General features: G+C 37.6%; 1 protein-coding gene across 1 annotated transcript in view; it reads right to left on the bottom strand.

Annotated features, from left to right (window-relative positions):
* Epac (Exchange protein directly activated by cAMP) overlaps positions 1-22178 on the bottom strand; it is a 368014-nt gene that overhangs the window by 218466 nt on the left and 127370 nt on the right. Inside the window, exons 2-3 of the mRNA XM_071589665.1 lie at positions 7080-7222; positions 4357-4487 (exon numbers count right to left, since the gene is read on the bottom strand). Of these exons, the coding sequence (XP_071445766.1) occupies positions 4357-4487; positions 7080-7222 (274 nt within the window). The remainder of the gene's footprint in view (positions 1-4356; positions 4488-7079; positions 7223-22178) is intronic.

Raw genomic sequence — 22178 nt, 5'->3', positions numbered from 1 at the left:
TGATAGGACTGGCGAGACAAAGTATGCCGACTCCATTCACCGAGGACCAGGTTTGGATTTCAGCGGTGACGAAATTTTTATTTGCCGCTCCTTTTTATCCTTGATTACTACGTGGATTGCGTTCATGGCACCGTCAAATGACGCATTAAGTCGTGGTCCCCCTGACTCTCGTTACGAGCTACGTATAACGACGCCGAGCTTTTATCTCGGCCCTGGCTTCTATTCTTCCTTTCCCACTCAGTCAATGACTGACAACGGACTTCTTTGAAGGGATTCAGGTCCAATTACACAGAGGGTTGGGCAATATTTTAATGCTGAGCTGATATCTTATCGATATTATCATCCCTCCATATACTTTTGATTAATAAATCACCGGCAATATTATGGGAAGTTATGAGTATTGACAGAACGGTGCAATAGACTTCACTTAACCTGCGAGAGGCCCATAATCCAAGCTACGTACATTTAAGGTATAACTTCGCCGAGTTGCCCAGCACCATGCATAATACTAATCGGTTGAGTGCATGAAGTCTTCTTTAATTAGTATTCGGATTACCGAGGTAATGCTTTCAAAATTGAAAAAAATATATAGAATACTTTGCTTTGAGTAAAATTTCAGATAACCTAATCGTAGGATCATCATTGCCCGCTCATCGATTTAAATTGCTCAAACCGAAGAGACGAAGCGATTTTCCCGCGATCTACGACGCAGCCAAGGGGCAAAAGAAACGGTCGATTCCATATATCCTGTGGCCAGTCCTATGAGTAATCAATTCACAACAGGTTTCTGGTTACCTTATTGCTAGAAAGATGATGAATCACTATTCCATCTAATCTATAATTCATTACCTACTATGTTTTGTTGTTCACTGATTTGTGAAAAATCTTTAACCAATGTGTCACGAAGGGGGAGATATCTGTGAAATCCCTTAAGTTCTTAACGCAATATGGGCATGACACCGACATACCAACATATTAATTTCAGGAGTTTCTCATCTGCATCTATCAAAATTACACCTCCTCAGACATAGCAGGAAGGTAAATTGGTTTATCCAAACAGATTACTCACATGATATACATATCAATAGGATACAAAAATGTTTTTGACACTAACTTGAGAGCTGTCGTGTCATCGCCAGCTAAAATATTCATTCCCTTCTTGCGGTTAAAGATTCCTTAGTCCCCTATAATATGAGAAATGGCTTCTGCTATAGAGTACGTAATCCTCTCGAGAGATAGGGTTAGACATTCAAGGGTGAAGGAATGAAACTATCAAGCCGCTCGATGCGTTTCAAATCATGGAAACTGCATGAATAACGTACGCTGTCTCTCGGCTCAGTTTCAAGTTGCAAGTTTTGATTAGGGAGCTCAATCTTTTATCAAGTTCTGTCTTTGATGATATAAGTTTAGTTTATGGTAGTTTTCTTTTAAAAGCTTCAGAGGTGGATTCCAAACTTTACCTATTCGCGTCTCCTTGGCCTAGAGTCTGCTCTAGTGTCTAGGGTGTCCGTATCATGCACAAAATGCAAAAGCTATCGCAAAGACTATAACTTTTGTGTATTTTACATGGGTATTTCATTATTTACGTTGTTTTTCGACTAGTTACATACTTTTCAAGTGCAGATGAATTTTAATGCATTGACAATTCGCAGGCAAAACTTAAAAAGCACTATAAATGCACATGTTTTAATTCTTGTATTAAGATCATTGTGCATTTCTACAATGCATCAACTTCATCTATAAGATTGAAAAATTAACGTAATTGAAAAATTTATTGGTAATTTATGAGATAATCATTAAATAAATATCGCAATGATATGAAATATAATCCAATTGAATGTACTGAAAAAATTAAAAAAATGTTTAAATATAATAACATTTTACTAATATAATGCGTTTTTCTGGACAAAATGTTTGTAAGTTGGCTGAAATTAATGAAATACTAATTGAAGTTCCAAATAAATTAATGGCAGGGAGCGCTATTTGACCTTCTAAACATCTATGTAGGAAAATCACTTATAAAAATTTCTGAAACCTCAAACGAAATATATATTATATCAATTATTTTTCCTGAGCTTATTACTACCGAGAATACGTTTAGGACCCAATACTTGAGTAAACATTTATGAAATTTAACTTAATGCAGTTGAACTACTCTATTAATTTTTTAATTTAATTTAAAACCCAATGAACGTTTTTCCGTTCGATAAACGAAGATAATACTATAAAACTTCGCATATGCAAAGTCACACTTTGGCCACAATATGATAAAACAGGTTAAAATACATGCATGTATCCACATCGTAATTGCACTTGTCTCCTCACCAGAAACTCTTTGGCTGAACTGCTAAAAGCTTTTCGATGTACATCCTTAAGGCGTTCAGCTAGATCTTATATTTTCTATGAAAGGAATTACTGACTTGATTCGGATAATTTATATGATTAAAACATAATAAATTGAACAAATGTTTCTACTCACTTCATTACTTCACCCTATATACTAATTAAATTAATTGAACTTGATTATTAAGTAAAATAAAGATATTTAGACAATAAATCGTTTTTCAATTGGATTGAAGTATCAGTAAAACCTAAGAAGAAATAATCTGCATTCAATCGTTCTAAAATATTGAAAAAGATTTCCATAGGTTTCATTTTTTTAAATTTAAGGTTTAAAAGTATGACCTCATATTTTTCGATGCAATACAATTCAATAAACGAAAAAAATCGTTACTGTTGGTGGTGCCTTCGTTGATGCTCGTCAAAATTTCACCCCCAAAATCGACTCTTACTTGCCTAATCACGTTCGAGTACACTTTAAAATAAACATGTAACTAACTTGATCAGAAAATTGCCCAACTTAAATGAGTTACTGCTGGATTCTGAAGGTGCCATTCCGAATGCTTGCCTCGGATAGCGAAATTTGTTCTGTTACAATGAAAAACGCACTCTTAAATATTCGTTTTATAAAAATAAAACTAACCAAGAGGATTTTCAGTGTTCAAGCATTAATTGATGAGTGAGACACGTAGGCTGTGGTAATTGGTAGTTGTCTTGGAATTGGAACTTATCGGCAGGGAAATTAATTTAAGTCATAAAAAAGTAAAGCTCGTATACAGGGTTCGTCCGGAAAATAAGAGTACTGATTTTTTCCCGCCACTCCAGGCGCGCCCAGCACCGCTCTGACGGGCTGCGATTGGAGGGGGGTATGTTGGCAAGCGACGCTGAAAAAGGCAGTCGGCTCTGAGCTGTGGTGTAGTGAGGAGCGTTCCAGGAATGGGAACGCCGCTGGAACAAGTGTATCGACTCACAAGGGTCCTATTTTGAGGAATATTAGCTTAAGATATGTAAAAGTGTAATAATTTTTTTTCCTGAGCTCAGTACACTTATTTTCCGGACGAACCCTGTAGGTACCCACAGGCAATGAAATTTATTTTGAAGTCAAATCAATACCTTTCGTGCACCCTAACGCATTTCATTTACCTTACTTGAAAATGACAGAATCAATTTGTAGTCAGCGAAAGAACATTCCCAGTCAGTAAGAGTTGACCGTAGTTTGTATTACGGCAAACAATAATTTCTCCCAAATCTGACCTCACTCGCAATTATTTATTTGTGGCTAGATAAAAACACTATCTCTCCTAATTACATAAAAAGTGTATTTTTTATATCAACGTAGATATTGAATCTATTTCGTAAAAACTGAAAAAAAACGACCGGATTCTGCAGCCATTTACGTTATCTTTCGAGTGACTGTAACAAACCGTGGGATATTGGTGCTGATACCAGTAAATATTGACTCCAAATATAAGCACTTGCCTCTTCCATTCACTTTCTTTCCAAACTAATAACATGCAGCTTAGAAAAAGGAAAATAAACTTAAGAATTATTCGATACCACTAACATAGGGCATCTTCTATCAGAATACACTGGGTACTATGAGACGATCAAGGGGCAGTTACGGAGAATAGGATGAAGTTATCTCTCTGTAGTGATTGCAGAGCTGCACTAAGTCGAAGTTGTTGAAATCGAGTCATTTTGAGCTTCATAATTAACGCATTTTTTTAATCATAAACCTAAAAAACAATAACAGTACATTGGAAGGAAACCACGGAAAATATACCTAACACGTCTATTTTGACAACATCAATGGAGAGAATGACTCTCCGCGTGGAGAGAGTTATTACCTTGCAAACTCAAATCAGATGTCAGTCTGGCGGTACATATACGCAGCATAATGGTTACGTTCAGTAAGTCCGCAGATATGTAACCTATACATGCCATAGCATGTAATCCCTGGCCTTGACACTAGAGGGATTTGCAAGACTCGACGGGGACGTAATGAGGGTTGCCTACCTTTTCGGGCGCACCTCCAGTCGAGGCTGCGACAACGGCATCGGCCCCAGACGGCGCATCGTTCACCCTGATCTCGAGCGACCCGGAGAGGACGGCGTACCAACTAGTGCCCCTGTCTCCCTGGCGGAATACTGAAAGGAGAAGAAAGGAGTTAGCATTCCTCGTTACAGATCGAAATCAGTTGTCAAACTACGCATACGTAAAACCATTTACCGAATCCAAGATAGTGTAATTACACGTAGTGTTAAATTATCATCAAAGAGAATATTCTCAATAAATATAGGTTTTGAACGAGCTCTAAATATACTATTTACTCAGCATGGGTTTGTCATGCATTATTTCCTTTGATAGGCGTAATTTGGGGCTTTTGTGGTGCGGGTGTCGTGAAGGATGAAAAAGATAAGATTGACCGAAAGGAAAACAAAAGAACAAGTACTTAACTTGATGGGCGGTTGAGAGCAATTGTTGGAAGAAATCTTAAGGAGGCACTTAAAGTGAATGCGAGTAGTTTGATTGGCGTTAGTAGGTGGAAAACTGTGATGCTCGAAGAGAGTGGGATGTTAAGTAAGAGATTCATGGGGAGGAAAAGGCTAAGTATTTAGGACGGAATGGAGGGATATAGAATGTATGCGGAACAGAAGAAGGGTTTATTTTAGTATCTTGTTACGTGAGGCTACGAAAGGTAGGCATATTCAATATTTTCAAACTCTACCTTGAACGTTACAATATAAGAAAACAGTAATTGCTTTTTCATTAACACATTTTTTAAGGACAATGGATTTGATCATTTAAAAAATAAAATTTCCTAGACTACTTGTTGGAGTACGCATTTATATACGTATTGATACAGCATTATTCCTCTCTTGGGTGGATGTGAATACATTTTCCATGAGATATTCTGGTAATAAGATCGGAAGAGTTACGGTTGCCTAGAGGTGGCACGAATGGCTATTGATAGGAAAGTCCCTAACAGAAATCCTAGCGAAGCCTTTGGACGCCCCTGCCCAGGCTAAGTTAGTTTATGGGCGCCGGATCCCGCTGGTAATCCGCAGGTGGCATAGGGAAAGGATCAGGAGCGCGTAACCTTAATGAGTAAATGTCACAGGCCGTTTGGATTGGTATAAGGCGAGATATATTCTCAGCAATCAAACCTACCATAGGCTTAATAACAGTGGTGGAGTTATGTGGTTGATGGCCTTACTGCGTGAAGATTCAGGGAAATATTCTTAAAATTATTTAGATAACCTCAGAAGACCACGGATGTCATTTAATTTCAAATTCAGAACACTTTAAATATCTTTGATCCCTGCTGTTGGAAAGGTACGAGTAAATTTTGATCAAGACCTGAATTTAAAGGGAAAATATCATCCATTTCTTAGCAATGATTCTCGTATTAATATGATGCGGAGGTATTGAGGCGCTGTAAATTATTACAATCAAATTCATATCGAAGGAAAGAACATTTTAGATTTGAAATAAATAACAAATCATCGCTTCTTTCCCTGAGGTCTTAAATTTTTCTCTCTGACCCTCCAACGGCAAAAGCCTTTATTTCATATGAAATACGATCATCCCGTAGCACCGCTAAGCAATTAAAAGTCTTTAAATCGAGCAATTCATAATACCGGACGTACGGAATAGCAACGCAGGGGGGTTGAAAAGAGATTTACTCGAGTGGGAAAATTACTAAGGGATGCTATCTGAACTTTGTGTGCGTGGAGAGCCACATTTTTAATTATTCGTGACCCTTGAGCCATTAACCAAATTTCAAATGCATAGTCAGAATTTTCCCAACTGTCGTCTTTCCGTGGCCCGCTTACATTCGTTTGGAAAGAGAGAGAATTCATCAGCTTATCACATTAAGAGTCTGGCATTAATGTTGGCGTCCTCCTGGGCACCAATAAGTAATTTAATGCTCCTTCGAATAATAAAACACTCTTGAAAGAATGGAATACGATGCAGAGGAATTTCATTCCCCAATGCCTAAACTTCTCCAATTCACAAGCGCTGCTTCCCTCATGCGTGCGGCCAATCCTGGAAAATGGTGTAAATTTATTATTTTATAATTCTTACATTGTATCTTAGTGAGGGTCTTTCACTATGCCTCATAGAATTGCGAGCAAATATTGCTGTTTTCAATCTGTGTTATTTAGACTTTTTCTCGATGGGAAATATGATTTAAGGATTTGCTACGACGAGGCGTCGAAAATAGACCATGTTATAGCGTAGGAGGGATCTGAGAAGGAAATAAGAAGAGAGAGATTAAAATTTAGGGGAAGGAAATAATTCAACTGCTATGAGAATGACGTTAAAAAAATGAATTTTATGAAAAAAGACCGCATAAGTGAGAAAATATGCAAAGTGGATAATTAAATTGAAATTTAAAAGAGAAAAGTCATTGTGTCAGCAGCCGTGCAAAAACTCTGGTTGCTCGTTATACACTCTCAGGTTTTGGGGGTGAAATGCCTTTCGCTCCTCGAAATTTCACTGCTTCTTTATGTTCAGCGCTTCAATTTCCGCGCCCACCTCTCGGTTCCACGAAAATTTAAACTACCGAAGGAATTCGAAATAGAGCCAAATGCCGACGCCGGCGGGAGACGAGTAAAATAAAGGAGAATGATTAAAGCTGAAAACCTTTCGAGGAATCGTAAGCGTGGTCAATGAAAGTGCTCGTGGTCGAGGGCGGGAGAAAGTAAATGGGGAGCACTAGAATAAATACTCACGTGTGATTCCTTTCTCCAGGTCCTCGTAATACCCACACAGGGCCACCTGGTGGATAAGGGCCGGGGGAAGGCGGTCCAAGGCCGGCAACCTCCGGAGCCGGGCTGCGATGGCTTCCACGTCTTTCATCGTTCTATCGGCTGGCCTGAGGGGGCGAAAAGGAAGGAAATCAGCACGTCAATTTATGGCTCCACTTGAAGATCAACATGACATTTTATGTATTCAATTAGCTTAGCTCTGTAATAACGACAGCGGGCCTGAACTGATAGGTAGATAGTCGTCTTTATTTTGGTGTGAGATAGGATTTAGGTCGAGGTATATGAACTGATAGGATATACTATATTTGAAACCACTAATTCCTCTTAGTTCAATATTCATTCTATTTGACAGAATTATGTACAGCACAGGACATAGACCAAACCGCAGGTTGAAAAATGGAAATAAGTTTAATTAAATGTTATTCTTTTTGCTACTTTTATGCAGAAGCACATTGATTCCTCTCCTTGTCCCTTCAAACTCCTTCCAGCTCTTATAATTACACATAATCTCCGTTTAACAATACTCTTCCAGAGAAAAGTAAATCTCAATATTTTCTCAACTCTTTTTTCGATGTAACTCGTGATTTATAAATATTTGCATCAGACCTTTTACCTTTAGACATTGAATTCAAATACAATCCGATTTCAACAAATTGACTTTTAATATTACCTTTTGATATTTTATTTACTTCCCTATGGACAATATCATATATTTTTATTGAAACCATAAAGTTTTGGTTCAATGAATAACAGCCACAACCCTGACGAGGCAAAATATTTCAGAATTTTTCGGCCGAAACATTTGCGCCGAAATTATTAAAAAGTTTTTTTGTGAATTAATTGAAATCACCTACCTCCGGTCAAACTATTCACCATACTCGAGTTATATACTTAGAAATAATTTATAATATAACAATATATACCGTGCATAAAGTCGATATTAGAATTAAGAATGGTTTCGTATGTTTTGGTCTTTGTCTAAATCAGTTCACTTCGTTAGAGTGAACGTTATGGTAGGAATATATATATATATATATATATATATATATATATATATATATATATATATACATACATACATAGATTAACGTTTTCAATCTTTTAATTCCATCAAGTTCACTCTAACGAAGTGAACTTAAGACCAAAACATACGAAACTATTCTTAAGACTAACTTCATCACGTTCGTTGATAACAGCTTGGGATACTCGGAGAAACTTTGAAGTCAGCTAACAAAAACATCAAAAGCTAAGGGAATCTTACTTCATACAAAGTAAATTTAACCCAATCTCCCCAAAAACGTGACTGTAAATGTTAAGGAGCATGCGCAATAAACCGTTGACTTCGTACAGATCTGAATGCGGCCATGATTCATTTCTTAATCGTGCACACGAAAGCGACGCAACTTTGGGTAGCGGTAGAGGCCCAGGGATAATAATTTTACATTAATGTTGCATTCAGTAAGGAGAATAAGTTTGATGCATTTTTTTTCTTCTATGCGATCCTGGTAAAGCAGAATAAGTGTGCGCAAATTGTGACTGTTGTCCTTAAATCTCGTAGTTTTCGAGATATGCCATTGTATGACACTCCCAAGTCAGCTGTAGATATACAAACAATATACGGGGTTAAATCTTGCGTGGAAGACTTACACTTTGGAAAAATAAAGGAGTGATGAGATTACGGTTCGCGAAATCCCTTGTTGGATTAGTGAACCTTTGCTCTTCCAGCGAAGTTGGTTCGTCTTTAACTCAATCAGTGACGACATCAGAAACTTTGGAAAAGATTATCGCAGACGGGAAATTTCTCTATGTTTCCAAATTGAATGACTGGAAGCTTCAGCCACGGAATTAAACTTCAATCTCATGCAACTGTGCAGTACCGCGAGTAGAACTTTTGTCACTACAAGATATGTAAATTCAATGAGATTTGAGGTTGTTGTTTAAGGTATGAAGCTCAATATAAAAAACTTTCCGGTAATTGAATTTGGTGGCACCAATTGCAAAAATGTCACAAGTGATTTTATTATTACATATTGTTCAGGTTTAATAAGTTCTAATTTCATCTGTTTATTGTCACAAAACGAGAGAAAGAGTTTGCATTAAAATTTATTGATTTTAAATAAATAAAAGTTGAAACACCTAACTGGTAATTTTCGAAGATAATCCAGGATAAGCCGCAAAAATGTCGATTAAACTCAGTGTTCAAGGAATAATTAAGAAGTGCTACAGAGGGGTGAAACGTGTAGTTGGATACAAGTGCGTTACGAAACGAAGAGTATGGAGCGGATGCAACGGTAAAAAGATACAGATTAAAGCAGCGTGCTAAGCTCTTCTCAAAGTCTCCCAACAAATCTAGAAAAGAAGTTAATGGTTTGAGAGGAAGTGAAACACCGAGAAAGCCATCGGTGAATATGATTTGAGGACATTCTCAAGACAAGAAATATTAAGATCCGGCGGAACGGAAGAGCGTAGCGAATGTGTATTCGATGGGGATAAAAGAAGTTAGTGAGATTAGGGTATTATGGAAGAAAATAATAAAAGTGGTTATGTCTCTTGAAAGAACACACTAAAGAAAAATATAATATAGGCAATACAAATATAATTGTAGATACACAATTCCATATACTTACCAGACGGAAAAATATTGCTTTATTGCCTTTTTGAAACGATCATGTTTGCTTTCTGACCGCACAAGTCTGCTGCAAGGATTACTATCTACCATTACTGAAACATTTTAAGTTTAATAATTCGATCAAACTGTTTTCAATCTCTTTTAATTTTCAATTTTTTGCGAAATAGGGATGACGCCTAGCAATTTCCATCCCACCAATATCCATTCTATAATATGGATGCACGAAAAGTACTTTCAATCCGCGTTGGATACGTTTAATTTCATGTGACTTGCGTGAAATAATTCAAGATCCTTATTAGCATGAATTAGTGCCTTTCTTTGGGTCGTATGTTTTTGCTGTGCTAGAATTCATAAGTTAATTCCATTTGACATGGAAAACGCAAACATACGAAACAAGTATTATTCATGTTTTCGATAGTTCTATGAAATATAGAATTACAGATAAATATACATATTGCGCCCCAAGTTCTGTTGAATTATTAATAAATTAACATACTAAACGACAACCAATGGAGTTCGAGATGGGAGTAGGTGCATATTGGCCTCCATATGGTAGAGTGGATCCAAAAGAAAGATTGATTCGATATGTAAATTCGAGATTAGCTGACCATATTAAAGTCTAAAATAGCTATAGTTATCTTTTTTTGAAAACCGCATTTATGGAGAAATATTGAAAATAGAGAGTAAAGGCTCCAAAATTTAAATAGGTTATAACTCTGTTGGAGTTAACAAATTTTTCTCGCGGAAATTGACAACTCTGGTTGCGTCCATTATTGCGCTTCTCCCTAACGATACGTATCTCTGAATTTGGGTAACTCGAGAAATTTTAATTCCAAATATAATGGTAATTTGAACTGAGGAAAAGAGTGAGAACAAAAACAGAATATAATTAGTTATCAACGAAATTGGCCTGGTTTGGAAATGTATCTCATGTGAAAATATGAGGTTTTTGGAAACATCATTCGTATTTAGTGTACAAATTATTGCATCATTTTTATATGTCATTCGAATCTCATGCAAACTTCATATAAGTGAATCTGACAATGAAGGAAGAATATTTGATACTGCATGAAAAATATAAAAACTATTCATCCCTTATTAAAGCTGACATTCCTTTTTGAAAATCCAAAAACATTCGTGCACCCTCAAAATTGCGCATTTCAAGTGAAAAAAATTCACGACGCGCAATAATGACCGTCTCGAGCTCCCGGAGTCTCTCCCCAGGGTGTCATACAACAATGAGTATCGGAGGGAACTTTTAAAGGCAAAAGACTCCTCGCAGACTCTCGGGGTTGAAAGAAGACTATTAATGCGGGTTTGGGAATGACAAAATCACTTTAGTGCACCTCTGAGATTTAACCTGTTCTCCCTCTTAATCCTAGGGTAAAAATATGCATCCTTAAAAAAATTATGACCCATATACATTGATATGCAAACTTTATCCAGGGGTTTGGTAAGATACAACTCTCAATTTCAATCTCAATTACCACAACATGAGACGACGCATTTAGAATTTTCCTCTACGAAACTAATCTAACCCTCTCAGCAAAAAACGAAAACAAAAAAGGAATCCCAGCCTTGTGCACGGAAAAAAATCATAATACTGTGCGGAAATTTATCTTAAAATAAAAAGTACGGAACAATAAAATGGAATTAATCATTCCTGAAGCAGTACTAATGATTATCCTGTATTTTTTTAAATGGAGTTCTACGTATTTAAAGTAGCTGACTCGAGGGAAGTTGATTCTATCAGCTAACTGATATTAATTTCTTCCATATACCTGTAATTCCTAAGAAGAACACAAACAATTGATGTCAAAGCTTTTTTTAGCTTCAGGAAAAGTTATTAAACCAAGAATGGGGCCATAAGAAACCCTTGATAGCTCTCTAACTTAATTTAAAATATGAATTAAATATACTTAAATGCCATCATTTAAATTTTCAGAATTCACGAGTCATAATTAATAGATCATTGTTCAATGGGCGGGCAATGAGGGCATGGTTACAGTCCATGCCCTCATTGCTTATACTTAAATCAAAATCCAGGTTAAATACACGATTTCTCTACAGCTATCACAAACTGAATATCAGTGTTACATTAGATTGCCTATTACATGTGTACTTGGAATTATTGATTGAGGAAGTGTCATCGCTGGAAATCCTATAATCACCATTTTTATGATGTATTTTTCTATTGGAACTCTTTTGAAAATAATTGGACCGTTTTACATGCCTTGGGACCTTAGAACTTTCTGAAATGATTTTAAGTGAATAATTTTATAAGTATCCCTCTTAAACAAGAATCTTCTTCCTTTGTTCATGAAAAATATGGCATAAAACAAATTTTAATGCTTATTCGGACTTCTTTCATCTACTAAATGTAGCTTTCGTTCCATGAGGATTTTAATTTCAATCTACACATAATCTAGAAACTTTGAAATTGAGACCAATGATCGCATTATCACGCAAATAGCAAGTGTTAATCGTAAGGCTGGATGAAGTTGTTGCAATCATTTTTAAAGTCTAATGTAAATCAAAAACGGTGGCAATTTTCAATAACTGATACATACTATACATTTGATCATGATTGGACTGCTTAAAACAAAATATATTATCAAAGTCTTCAGCTAGATTTATAGATATACTACCATTCCCCTATCAAATTATTACTTCACAGTTTAATAACGTATAACTTCATGTAAAACATTTTATCATATTAAACTTTATCATTTCATAAAAAATCGCCAAAAATACTTTCAAAGGAGATAGATACCAAATTTGTTCCTTCTCGATTTTCTAAGTCGTAATTTTATCTTGAAAATAGTAATAGTATATTTTATACTAAAAAAATAAAAATGTTATCTGTGCCGTTAAATTTTCTTCCTTCAAGTTAGACAAAATTCCAGGCCATTTTCGGGAATGACCTTTGAACATTTTGCCAACAAGTGATATTATTTCAAATTATTATTCATATCCCAGGTTCTGTTTGGGCAATTATGAATAGGAATAAGTGAAAAGGAGATGAAAAGGAGGGGAGCCTTTTCCCTTCAGTCTGAAGATCACTTGACCACTTACTTCATCACTCCAAGTGGTAGCTACTCATGTCTCATTGTCAGCTTGATTTGACTGACACATCCGTCTCTTTTCCCCTTGGTACAGTCATGACCTTTATTTTCTTCTCTGTTATATATTTACATGTTCATTGCATTTCTTTACTAATGTGCGCCTAATTTATCTGGTTTTTAATCACCATACAAAACTACCAAAGAGAATATTTTGACAACGGCGATACACATAGCTTTTCCTCTCTTTAATTCCTTGAGTTTGGCAAATGAGAAGCCTTCAAAAGCAACTGAACAAAGATTGGCAACATCTGAAATGAAATTTTTGAGACGATCTGCTGGCTACAAGCCACAGGTATACGAGAAAGGATTGAAAAATAAATACAGATAAAAGGCAAGAGCTCAAAGTAAAAGGTGTCAACGAAATGATGCGGTAACGTAGACATTGAGTAGAGGGCAATAAAGCAAGACCGATGAAGAAACTGTAACGGACCTGATGCCTAATAGTTTAAGAAGAAAGATGGTTTTTCTCGAAACCTTATTTTTTCTCACTACATGTGTTCCTAGATTCTCATCCTCCAGCATCATTTCCAAGACGTATATACATCATCCGTAAGCTTCTCCAATTGTCCAACTAACTAATGCAAAGTGTCACGATCCAAACCAAGGGCTCTTACCAACTTTATCTTTGTGTGACAGGGTTGTCTAAAACGTTTCCAACCTCAACAAGAAAATAGTAGCACTCTTCAACAACACAAAAATTCACACATTATGCACCATATTTCAAAATTCATTGGAAAGTATTTGATTTTACTGCAATTTTCAATTAATTAAAATAATGGTTTAAATTGCATGTACTAATTGATCGATTAAATTAATGCCCGATTATCTCCATAAATGACTATAATAATGAATTTTCCATCAATGCATTTATGCATGAAGAGAGTGGAAATGAAAAATAATAACTTTGTGATTCCACAGAAATTCTGTGGAATCACAAAGTTATTATTTTTCATTTCCAAGATGAATCGATTCCATGAAGTCACGCCGGAAACCATTAACTATATGAAGAGAGTGTTTTGTAAGTTGCATTTAAAGATATATTCTACTCAATAAGTAAGGGAAAGAGAAATCTGCCTAACTTCTACATGTGACATTAAAATTCCTACATTATCAGAATTTCAAATTTAGTTGAAAAATACCTTATTTTAATTCAAGTTCCTATTCATTAAAATGGCTTAAATTTTGTGTATTAATTCATTTGACTTAAAATTGCAGCCACCCATTGCTTCCAAAATTAACACGAGGCGCATCATTCCTATTGACAGCTTCTATTCATAAGTGACTATAATAATGATTTTTCTACGTTTCTAATTATCTATGTTCTTATTTTTTTTACGATTTTTCTAGTTTCAAAGGTAATGAGGTGGAATTCGAACATAATAAATAGTGGAAAATTGTTACAATCTGTTCTTTATTTAGACATAGGTTGTAATTTGTGACGAAAGCAGTAAATCTTTTGCGCAAGCATATTTCACTCTGTTAAGAGAGTGCTGGGAAAGAAAAATCAGCAATGGACCTGGGTTATAAATATTTGAGAGGAAAATTTCTCCATTAGCTTTGCCTCTTTATTTTCTGCTCCTTCCTTTAGGTTAGCATATGAAGTCCATCATGTTTTTGATGAAAGCAGCTCTGGGACATCGTCTTAGTTTATTCCCTAGAAATTTACCTTCAAATTTGTTCTTAAGTAATTGGTTATGCCTAAGTATATATCCAATTAATATTGCTCCTCTTTATCCCATTGTTCTTAAGAGCCGATCATTACTTTCACGTCTGCTAGTACTTTTTCATTACTTTTTATTCCTACCCCACTGGTTTTTGTTATTTTCCGACAAGTCCACATTTCCATTGATTCAAGCTTTTTCCTTTCCCCTTTCCTAATTGTCTATGGCTCATATTCATATAACATTACTCTCCAAACGAAGGTTTTGATGAACTTTTTCTGGCTTCCATGCTTACTCGTATATGGTTGTTGACAAATAAATCCTTCTTGGTTTACAACGCTGGTTTTTTCAAGACTATTCATCTATTAGTCTCTATCTCACAAGTATTTTTGTGGTTAATAATACTCGCCAGGTAGGAAAACTTTTCAACCTGATCCAAGGTAGTGATGTCTATATTCACGTCAGTTTTGAAAATTTATTTCCTTTTTTCTATTACCAGTATCTTCTTCGTGCTTATTTTCAATGTCACATGCTCTAAGTATCTTGATAGCATTTTGAGCATCTTATTCATGACCTTTTCAGAGTCTGCAATTGTTGCTACATTATCATCAAAGCAGAAACTTTAAATTTTCCTTCCATTAACCTAAATACCTTTCCTCCTCTCTTTTATTTTTATAATGCCTTCCTCGATATGAATTAATTAAATAAATAGTGGACAACCTCTTTTATTTTTGCTAATTACTTACATCCATTTATATCAATTTCGGTTTTCTGTGTCATGTACAAATTTAGAATCATTTGAAATGTAGGGTTTTGAAATAATTTACTAGTGGGAACGTATTTCAATAGTAGCTGCGCAGGCACGGTAAGTCGTCTAATGCTTATTTTTTGCAGGCTCGGTAATTGTATTTTTTTCACTTGCAATCAGCCCGCATGAAACTATAAATAGTTCAGCTTAAATCAGCAAACTACCTATTCAATCAAGCTCTCCCGGATACAAGACGTTAATAACTTCGGACACCCCAAGGACTGTTTCTCTGCATTTACGGATATTCGATTTTTCCACGCCTCCGTCATCTCTAAACGAGGGGCCCCGGAATCCGGTTACGGAGGGGAGAGCTGTTCATTTGCCGGAGGTTAATTCTCGATCATGGTAATAAGATTAATCCCAGAAAGGCACGGTTCTTTTCCTCAACTCGCCGCGCGACGAGAATCAAACACCCACGCGCGCAGGATGCGAATGGGCATGGGGGCTAGGGGGGAAGAGGCTGCGCCTCGCGCGAGGGGCAGCGATGTAGAGAAGAGAGTGAGTGACCCCTACATGCAGTTGTGCGTGTCGACTCTCGGAAATAGCGAAGAAATGGCCGTGAGAAATTTGTGAAAATATCATACAAAGCAACCCGTATCTCGCATTTATAAACTCCCATAAAACTTTCACAGATATACATATAAATAAATATATATATATATATATATATATATATATATATATATATATATATATATATATGTATATATATACACATATATATGTATATAAATATATATATATACATATATATATACACATATATATGTATATAAATATATATATATACATATATATGTATATAAATATATATATATATATATATTTATTTATACACACATATATATCCTAAGAAATAAGTATTCACGAAAAATTTCAGGAAAATATTTTGTCAATCACAAGCATAGTGATGGGAGATAATTAGAAATACAAAATTGACAGTTTTTGAATATTCCGATGACAAACCCACCTTTCTAAACGGTAGAAAGAGAACTGAGTTTCCACACACACACACATATTCCTGTCCTCCACATCAGCCAACCCGCTGCGTTGAGTACAGTGTTAATAGCTATGGAATTGCGTATAACTTAGTTATCGAAGTCAAACACTGGCCTAATCCTTAATTAGCTAGACCTCATGTATCGCAATTAAATTTCGCTCCTGTCCACTTATTTTTAGTCTACATCAGGAAAAGGAGAAAGACAAAGGTGTTCATTATCATCCGTGCTTTTCAACGTTTAAGTGGAGGAAATAGAAAAAGAGGCAGGGGATGAACTTGAGATCGGAATGAAAGTCGGCGGGGAAGTCGTAAAATCAGGTTTGCGGATAAAAAAGCTTTTGTCAGTCAGTCAAGAGGCTAAAATTATTTTTGAACTGTTTAGAAAATGTAGTATTTGTTGGATAGGATACAACAAATAAAAAATAGAATTTTAAGTTCTCAAGAGAGAGGAATGCTAAGTTAAGCGCTAAAATAGGTGAAAAAGAAAAGATAAAGCGGGTAAGTTTACCTTTCTTGAAAGTGTTTGAACGAAGATGGTCAATAAGGTAAGGGCATAAGAAGAATTATTTATATGGTCGAAGAAACGTTCGCAAGGAAGAAATCAATTACAGGGTCTTTGAGTAAAGATGTCAAGTAAAGATTAGCCATAAACATGGAACGTGGTTTTGTTCAGTACGGAAACATGGTCTTTGAAGCAAGGTGATAAACATAGGACATAAAACAGTTTTTGAGATTTGGGCAAGGAGAAGAATGAAAAAGGTAAAATTGTTGGAAATGGGAAACGAACGAAGAAGTACTCTGCATGGTAGGGGAAGATGAAGGATTGTAGGGAGAAATCCGAAGGAGAGAGGAAAGGTAGTTGCACAGTATTATATTGCCGATGATATGTTCAAGACTATGTTTGAGGGGAGGACGTTGAGCAAGCGATGTCCGCGGAGGAAAAGGTAGGCATGGTGGAGGGAATTAAGGGAGAAAGTATGTATGCGGAATTGAGGTAGGATGTATTGTAGTGTGCTTTGACAGGTTGTGTTTTGTTAGGCGAAACAAGAAATGTAGCATGGTCCAGTCTGTGCCCATCCGATGCTAAAACCTACCCTAAACGGTAGATTACCTAACCTTATATGCTATTTACCTGTATATACGCCGTATAATGTAAACGAAGAAACGACTATATATATATATATATATATATATATATATATATATATATATATATATATATATAACGATTGTCCGGAAAAACCCACACGAGCGGCACAACAATGGGCCGACACAACACAACACAAATAGAAAAGAATAGACACATATAAAAGAACACTTACACGGCAAATTGTTCGAGCTTTCGGCCCTCTCAGGGACCTTCTTCAAGAGAGACTCTCGAAAAGTTGCTACGAAATAAAATCCACCGTTCCACCCGACCACACACACCACACAATAACAAGCCCACATCTGACGCAGGACTCAACCTTTGCACCACCTATTACCCCGGATCACACAGACTGAAAACCCTCCTTAAAGAACTGTTTCCAATTTTACATGACAATGACGCGACCTCATCCTTACTACCCCAATGCCCATCTATCGCATACAGACGACCCGCCAATCTCAAAAACCTTCTGAGATCCACCAACCCTTTGGCGCCCCCCCGTGACAAATTTCCCAATATTTCCCCAACTTGCAACCGCCCCCGATGTAAAACCTGTCCTCTTATTATGCCTACTCCCCTCTCCCTACATCCCCTCATAGCCCCCCCACCTCGTTCCCACGCTAATTGCCTCTCAAAAAATATTATTTATCTTTTATCATGCAAACATTGCACTTCCTTCTACATAGGTGAATGCATTACCCCCTTATCCATCCGAATGAATAATCACCGGTACTCTTGTAATTCTGCCTCACTCTCTTCTCTTCCTATCCCTTCACACGTCAATTCCCACAACCTTTCATTCGACCAGTGTTTTTCCCTCAGCATCCTAGAATCCCTACCTGATTCAGCTACCAACATAGAGGTGAGAACTCGTGAATCCGCCTACATACTATCCTTCCGTTCCTTTAAAATTCCCACCCTTAACCGCCATATTTAATTTCCCTCCCAGCATTCCCTCCACACCTCCCCTCCACGCCCATAACTCTTTCCCCTCTCCTGATCCATAGCATATTTTCAGTCTCTCTTGAAGAAGGCCCCTGAGAGGGCCGAAAGCTCGAACAATTTGCCGTGTAAGTGTTCTTTTATATGTGTCTATTCTTTTCTATTTGTGTTGTGCTGTGTCGGCCCATTGTTATATATATATATATATATATATATATATATATATATATATATATATATATATATATATATATATATACATACATATAGTCGCTTCTTTGTTTACATTTTATATATATATATATATATATATATTTTTTTTTTCATTGGTCATTCAATCCTAAGATTTGACTGCAGCCCTCCATCCTACCCTATTTGATGCTAATTAGCTTACTTTTGGGTATTTTTTGCATTGCACTTTCTTCTTTATTCGTCCCATCCTTTGGCCTTCCTCCTGGGACTTTCCCATCTATTTTTCCTTCTATTATATACTTCATGAGTCACGAATTGTGCCTCAGGGTGTGGCCAATCCTCTGGTTCTTCTTTTCTCTATGGTGTTCCATAAAGTTCGTTCTTCGTCTATGATACTTGAAAATGATTCTATGGGATCAATTGTCACGGACTCTGATCCGTGATTTCGCGGAATGTTTATCCGTAGAATAGGTTTTGCATCATACTTCTGAGTTCAAGTAATTAAATTGACCATTTCTTCCGCATAGCAATTTTGAAAATTTTTCACCCCATCCAGTGTAAAAGTACTTTATTTTCACTCATAGAATTCGTTAAAAATTCTTTTTTAATAGACTTAAAACTTGAACTAAAATCGGAATAAAAAAATTAAGAGATCCAATCACCATAATCCTTTACCCATTCCATTCAAAAGTTCGAAAAACGACAGTTGAAACACGAATCCGGGCGACGCTTTCCTTTTACACGAAGTCGGTCGCCACTCCATTGTCATCCCAGGCGTACCCGGCTCACAGTTGCAGCGGACAGGAGCCTCCTCATCCATTCGCGAACGTTCGATTGATAACGGCTTTGCCTTTTATACCTTGGAATAATGCAAAAGCGGGAACGTAAGTGCGAGAGAATGTGAAGGGAGATAACCAAATAACATTCCGGGAAGGCTTTGAGAAGAGGACGTGCTGTATTGCCAGGAGGAGATTCTGGCGGGGGGTTAGCATGGGATGCGGAGGGGAACGTGGTGTGAGGAGGAAAGGAGAGGGCAGTCGTCGACGGACGGGAAGCGGAAACGGGAGGAGGCGGAGGGATGGAGGTCGGGTGAGGGAGAGGGGACTCAGAGGCCGGCCGGCCGGGGTGGGAGAGATTTGGGGGGGGGGTCGGGGAAGTGGAGAGCAGTCGGCTGCTCCGAGGGCAGAGCAGTCGACCACGGGTCATGTCGCCGGGACGAGATGGAGGTGGGCCTGGGGAGAACCCGCCCATGGGGTGGGCGACGCACGAAACCGGGGTTGCGTCTCAATTCATCCAGCCGCCGCCCCTGGCCGTCCCATTATGCCCACTTCCGTCGACCGTACCCGGCCAGCTCGAATAACTGTATTTATTACCCCTCGCACTCCACTTTTCACAACTTCCGCAACTTAAATTAAAAAATAACATTTTCCACTCCTCACGCCCACGTTAATTTCCTTGTTCCGAGGCAGGACGATTTAAGAGGAGGTGGGAAGAGCGGTGGGTACATTAGTTGGAGGGAATTGCTGCGGCGACAAAAGGAGTGTTTGCGAGGATAAAGGATGTATGTCGAGAACCCACGCCACTCGGTAATGAAAAAAATTGTCCCTGGGAAGTTAGGAGGTGATTAGAGGCCGGGGTCATTTAGCACCTTTTACTCAATACTATGGAGTGACAGAGAAATAGGACAGAAACTTCCATTACCCGAATAAACACCTTCAAATTAATAAACATAAAATAACTCACCAATTGGACTTGTGAAACAGAGCTGAGAGGCATATACGAGTATTCAATATGAACGCCAGTAGATCTCATACGTAGGAAAAATATACTAAGAGTAGAAATATATATACGAGGGTCATCCGGAAAGTAGTACCCGTTCGTGAAATAAAGACACAAAAGTAAATATTAACAAACATAAAAAATTTTATTTGAAAGAGGATACTTTAAACTACTTCTCAACATAATCTCCAAGCAAATTAAGGCATTTGTCATAACGTGTGACAAGTTTCTGTATTCCTGCTGCATAGTCCTTCGCCGCCAGCTCATTGAGATACGCGAGGGACCCATCTTGCACAAATTTTTGCATAATGCAGATGGTGTTTAACAATTTCATGAACAATTGTTCGAGAAACATTGGGAAAATGCTCACAGATGTCATCAATTGTGACGCGCCGATCGTTCCTCACGAATTCGTCAACTGAGCTCACCAGTTGGTCTGTAATGACAGACGGTCTCTCCGAACGCTCATCGTCGTGTGTGTTCCCCCTCCCCATGTTGAAGTTGCGACACCACCGCCGAACAGACGACTCGTCCATTACATTGTCTCCATACACCTCCTTTAATTGGCGATGAATATCACATGGGCGAACGTTTCTTGCATTGAGGAATTTAATCACTGCCCTCACTTCACAACTGGCGGCGTTCTCAATTTTTTTAAACATTGTAAACAATCACAGAAACAACACAGGCAATGCTAGCGTCACGCAACTTGGCTCAGAGAAGGCAGACAAGCCACTGAAGCTATCTGACCTCGTCCAGCGGCTACTCGCGTCGTCAGCACTTCATGCGGCACGAACGGGTACTACTTTCCGGATGACCCTCGTGTGTGTGTGTGTGTGTGTATATATATATATATATATATATATATACATATATACAGAAACATATATAAGGAAAAGGGATAGGAACACGTATAAAGGACGAACACAATAGAGGTGGGGAAGGCGGAATCGAACGGATCACAAGAGTAAAAATATCTCCTCAACCGGGACTCGAACACCGGATCTTTCCACTTGCCGGGCGGATGCTCTTAACCACTTGAGCTATCGAGGATATGTAATTTACCCTGAGATCCGTGGGTCTTATATGTCGCCAAGCGCCCCGATTCTTTAGCCAAGAGATGGCGTCAGGGGGCTGTTTCACCCACCAAAGGAGAAATAGACAATACACAAGAGGAAAGGACAGTGGTTAGAATTAATACAACATCATACAGGAAAAGAACAGTGCGTTTCGTGGCACGCATAGCCAGAAGAAAGAGATGAGCCACATTGGCCAAATACACATTCAAACACGAAATCCCGCCAAACGGCGAATAAATACTCATATATACAGAAACATATATAAGGAAAAGGGATAGGAACACGTATAAAGGACGAACACAATAGAGGTGGGGAAGGCGGAATCGAACGGATCACAAGAGTAAAAATATCTTTTCCTGTATGATGTTGTATTAATTCTAACCACTGTCCTTTCCTCTTGTGTATTGTCTATTTCTCCTTTGGTGGGTGAAACAGCCCCCTGACGCCATCTCTTGGCTAAAGAATCGGGGCGCTTGGCGACATATAAGACCCACGGATCTCAGGGTAAATTACATATCCTCGATAGCTCAAGTGGTTAAGAGCATCCGCCCGGCAAGTGGAAAGATCCGGTGTTCGAGTCCCGGTTGAGGAGATATTTTTACTCTTGTGATCCGTTCGATTCCGCCTTCCCCACCTCTATTGTGTTCGTCCTTTATACGTGTTCCTATCCCTTTTCCTTATATATGTTTCTGTATATATGA

The sequence above is a fragment of the Hetaerina americana genome, unplaced genomic scaffold (assembly GCF_022747635.1).
Source record: "Hetaerina americana unplaced genomic scaffold, ioHetAmer1.1.p SCAF_4, whole genome shotgun sequence".
Lineage (NCBI taxonomy): Eukaryota > Metazoa > Arthropoda > Insecta > Odonata > Calopterygidae > Hetaerina > Hetaerina americana.
This window is presented reverse-complemented; position numbering and strand designations above follow the sequence as displayed.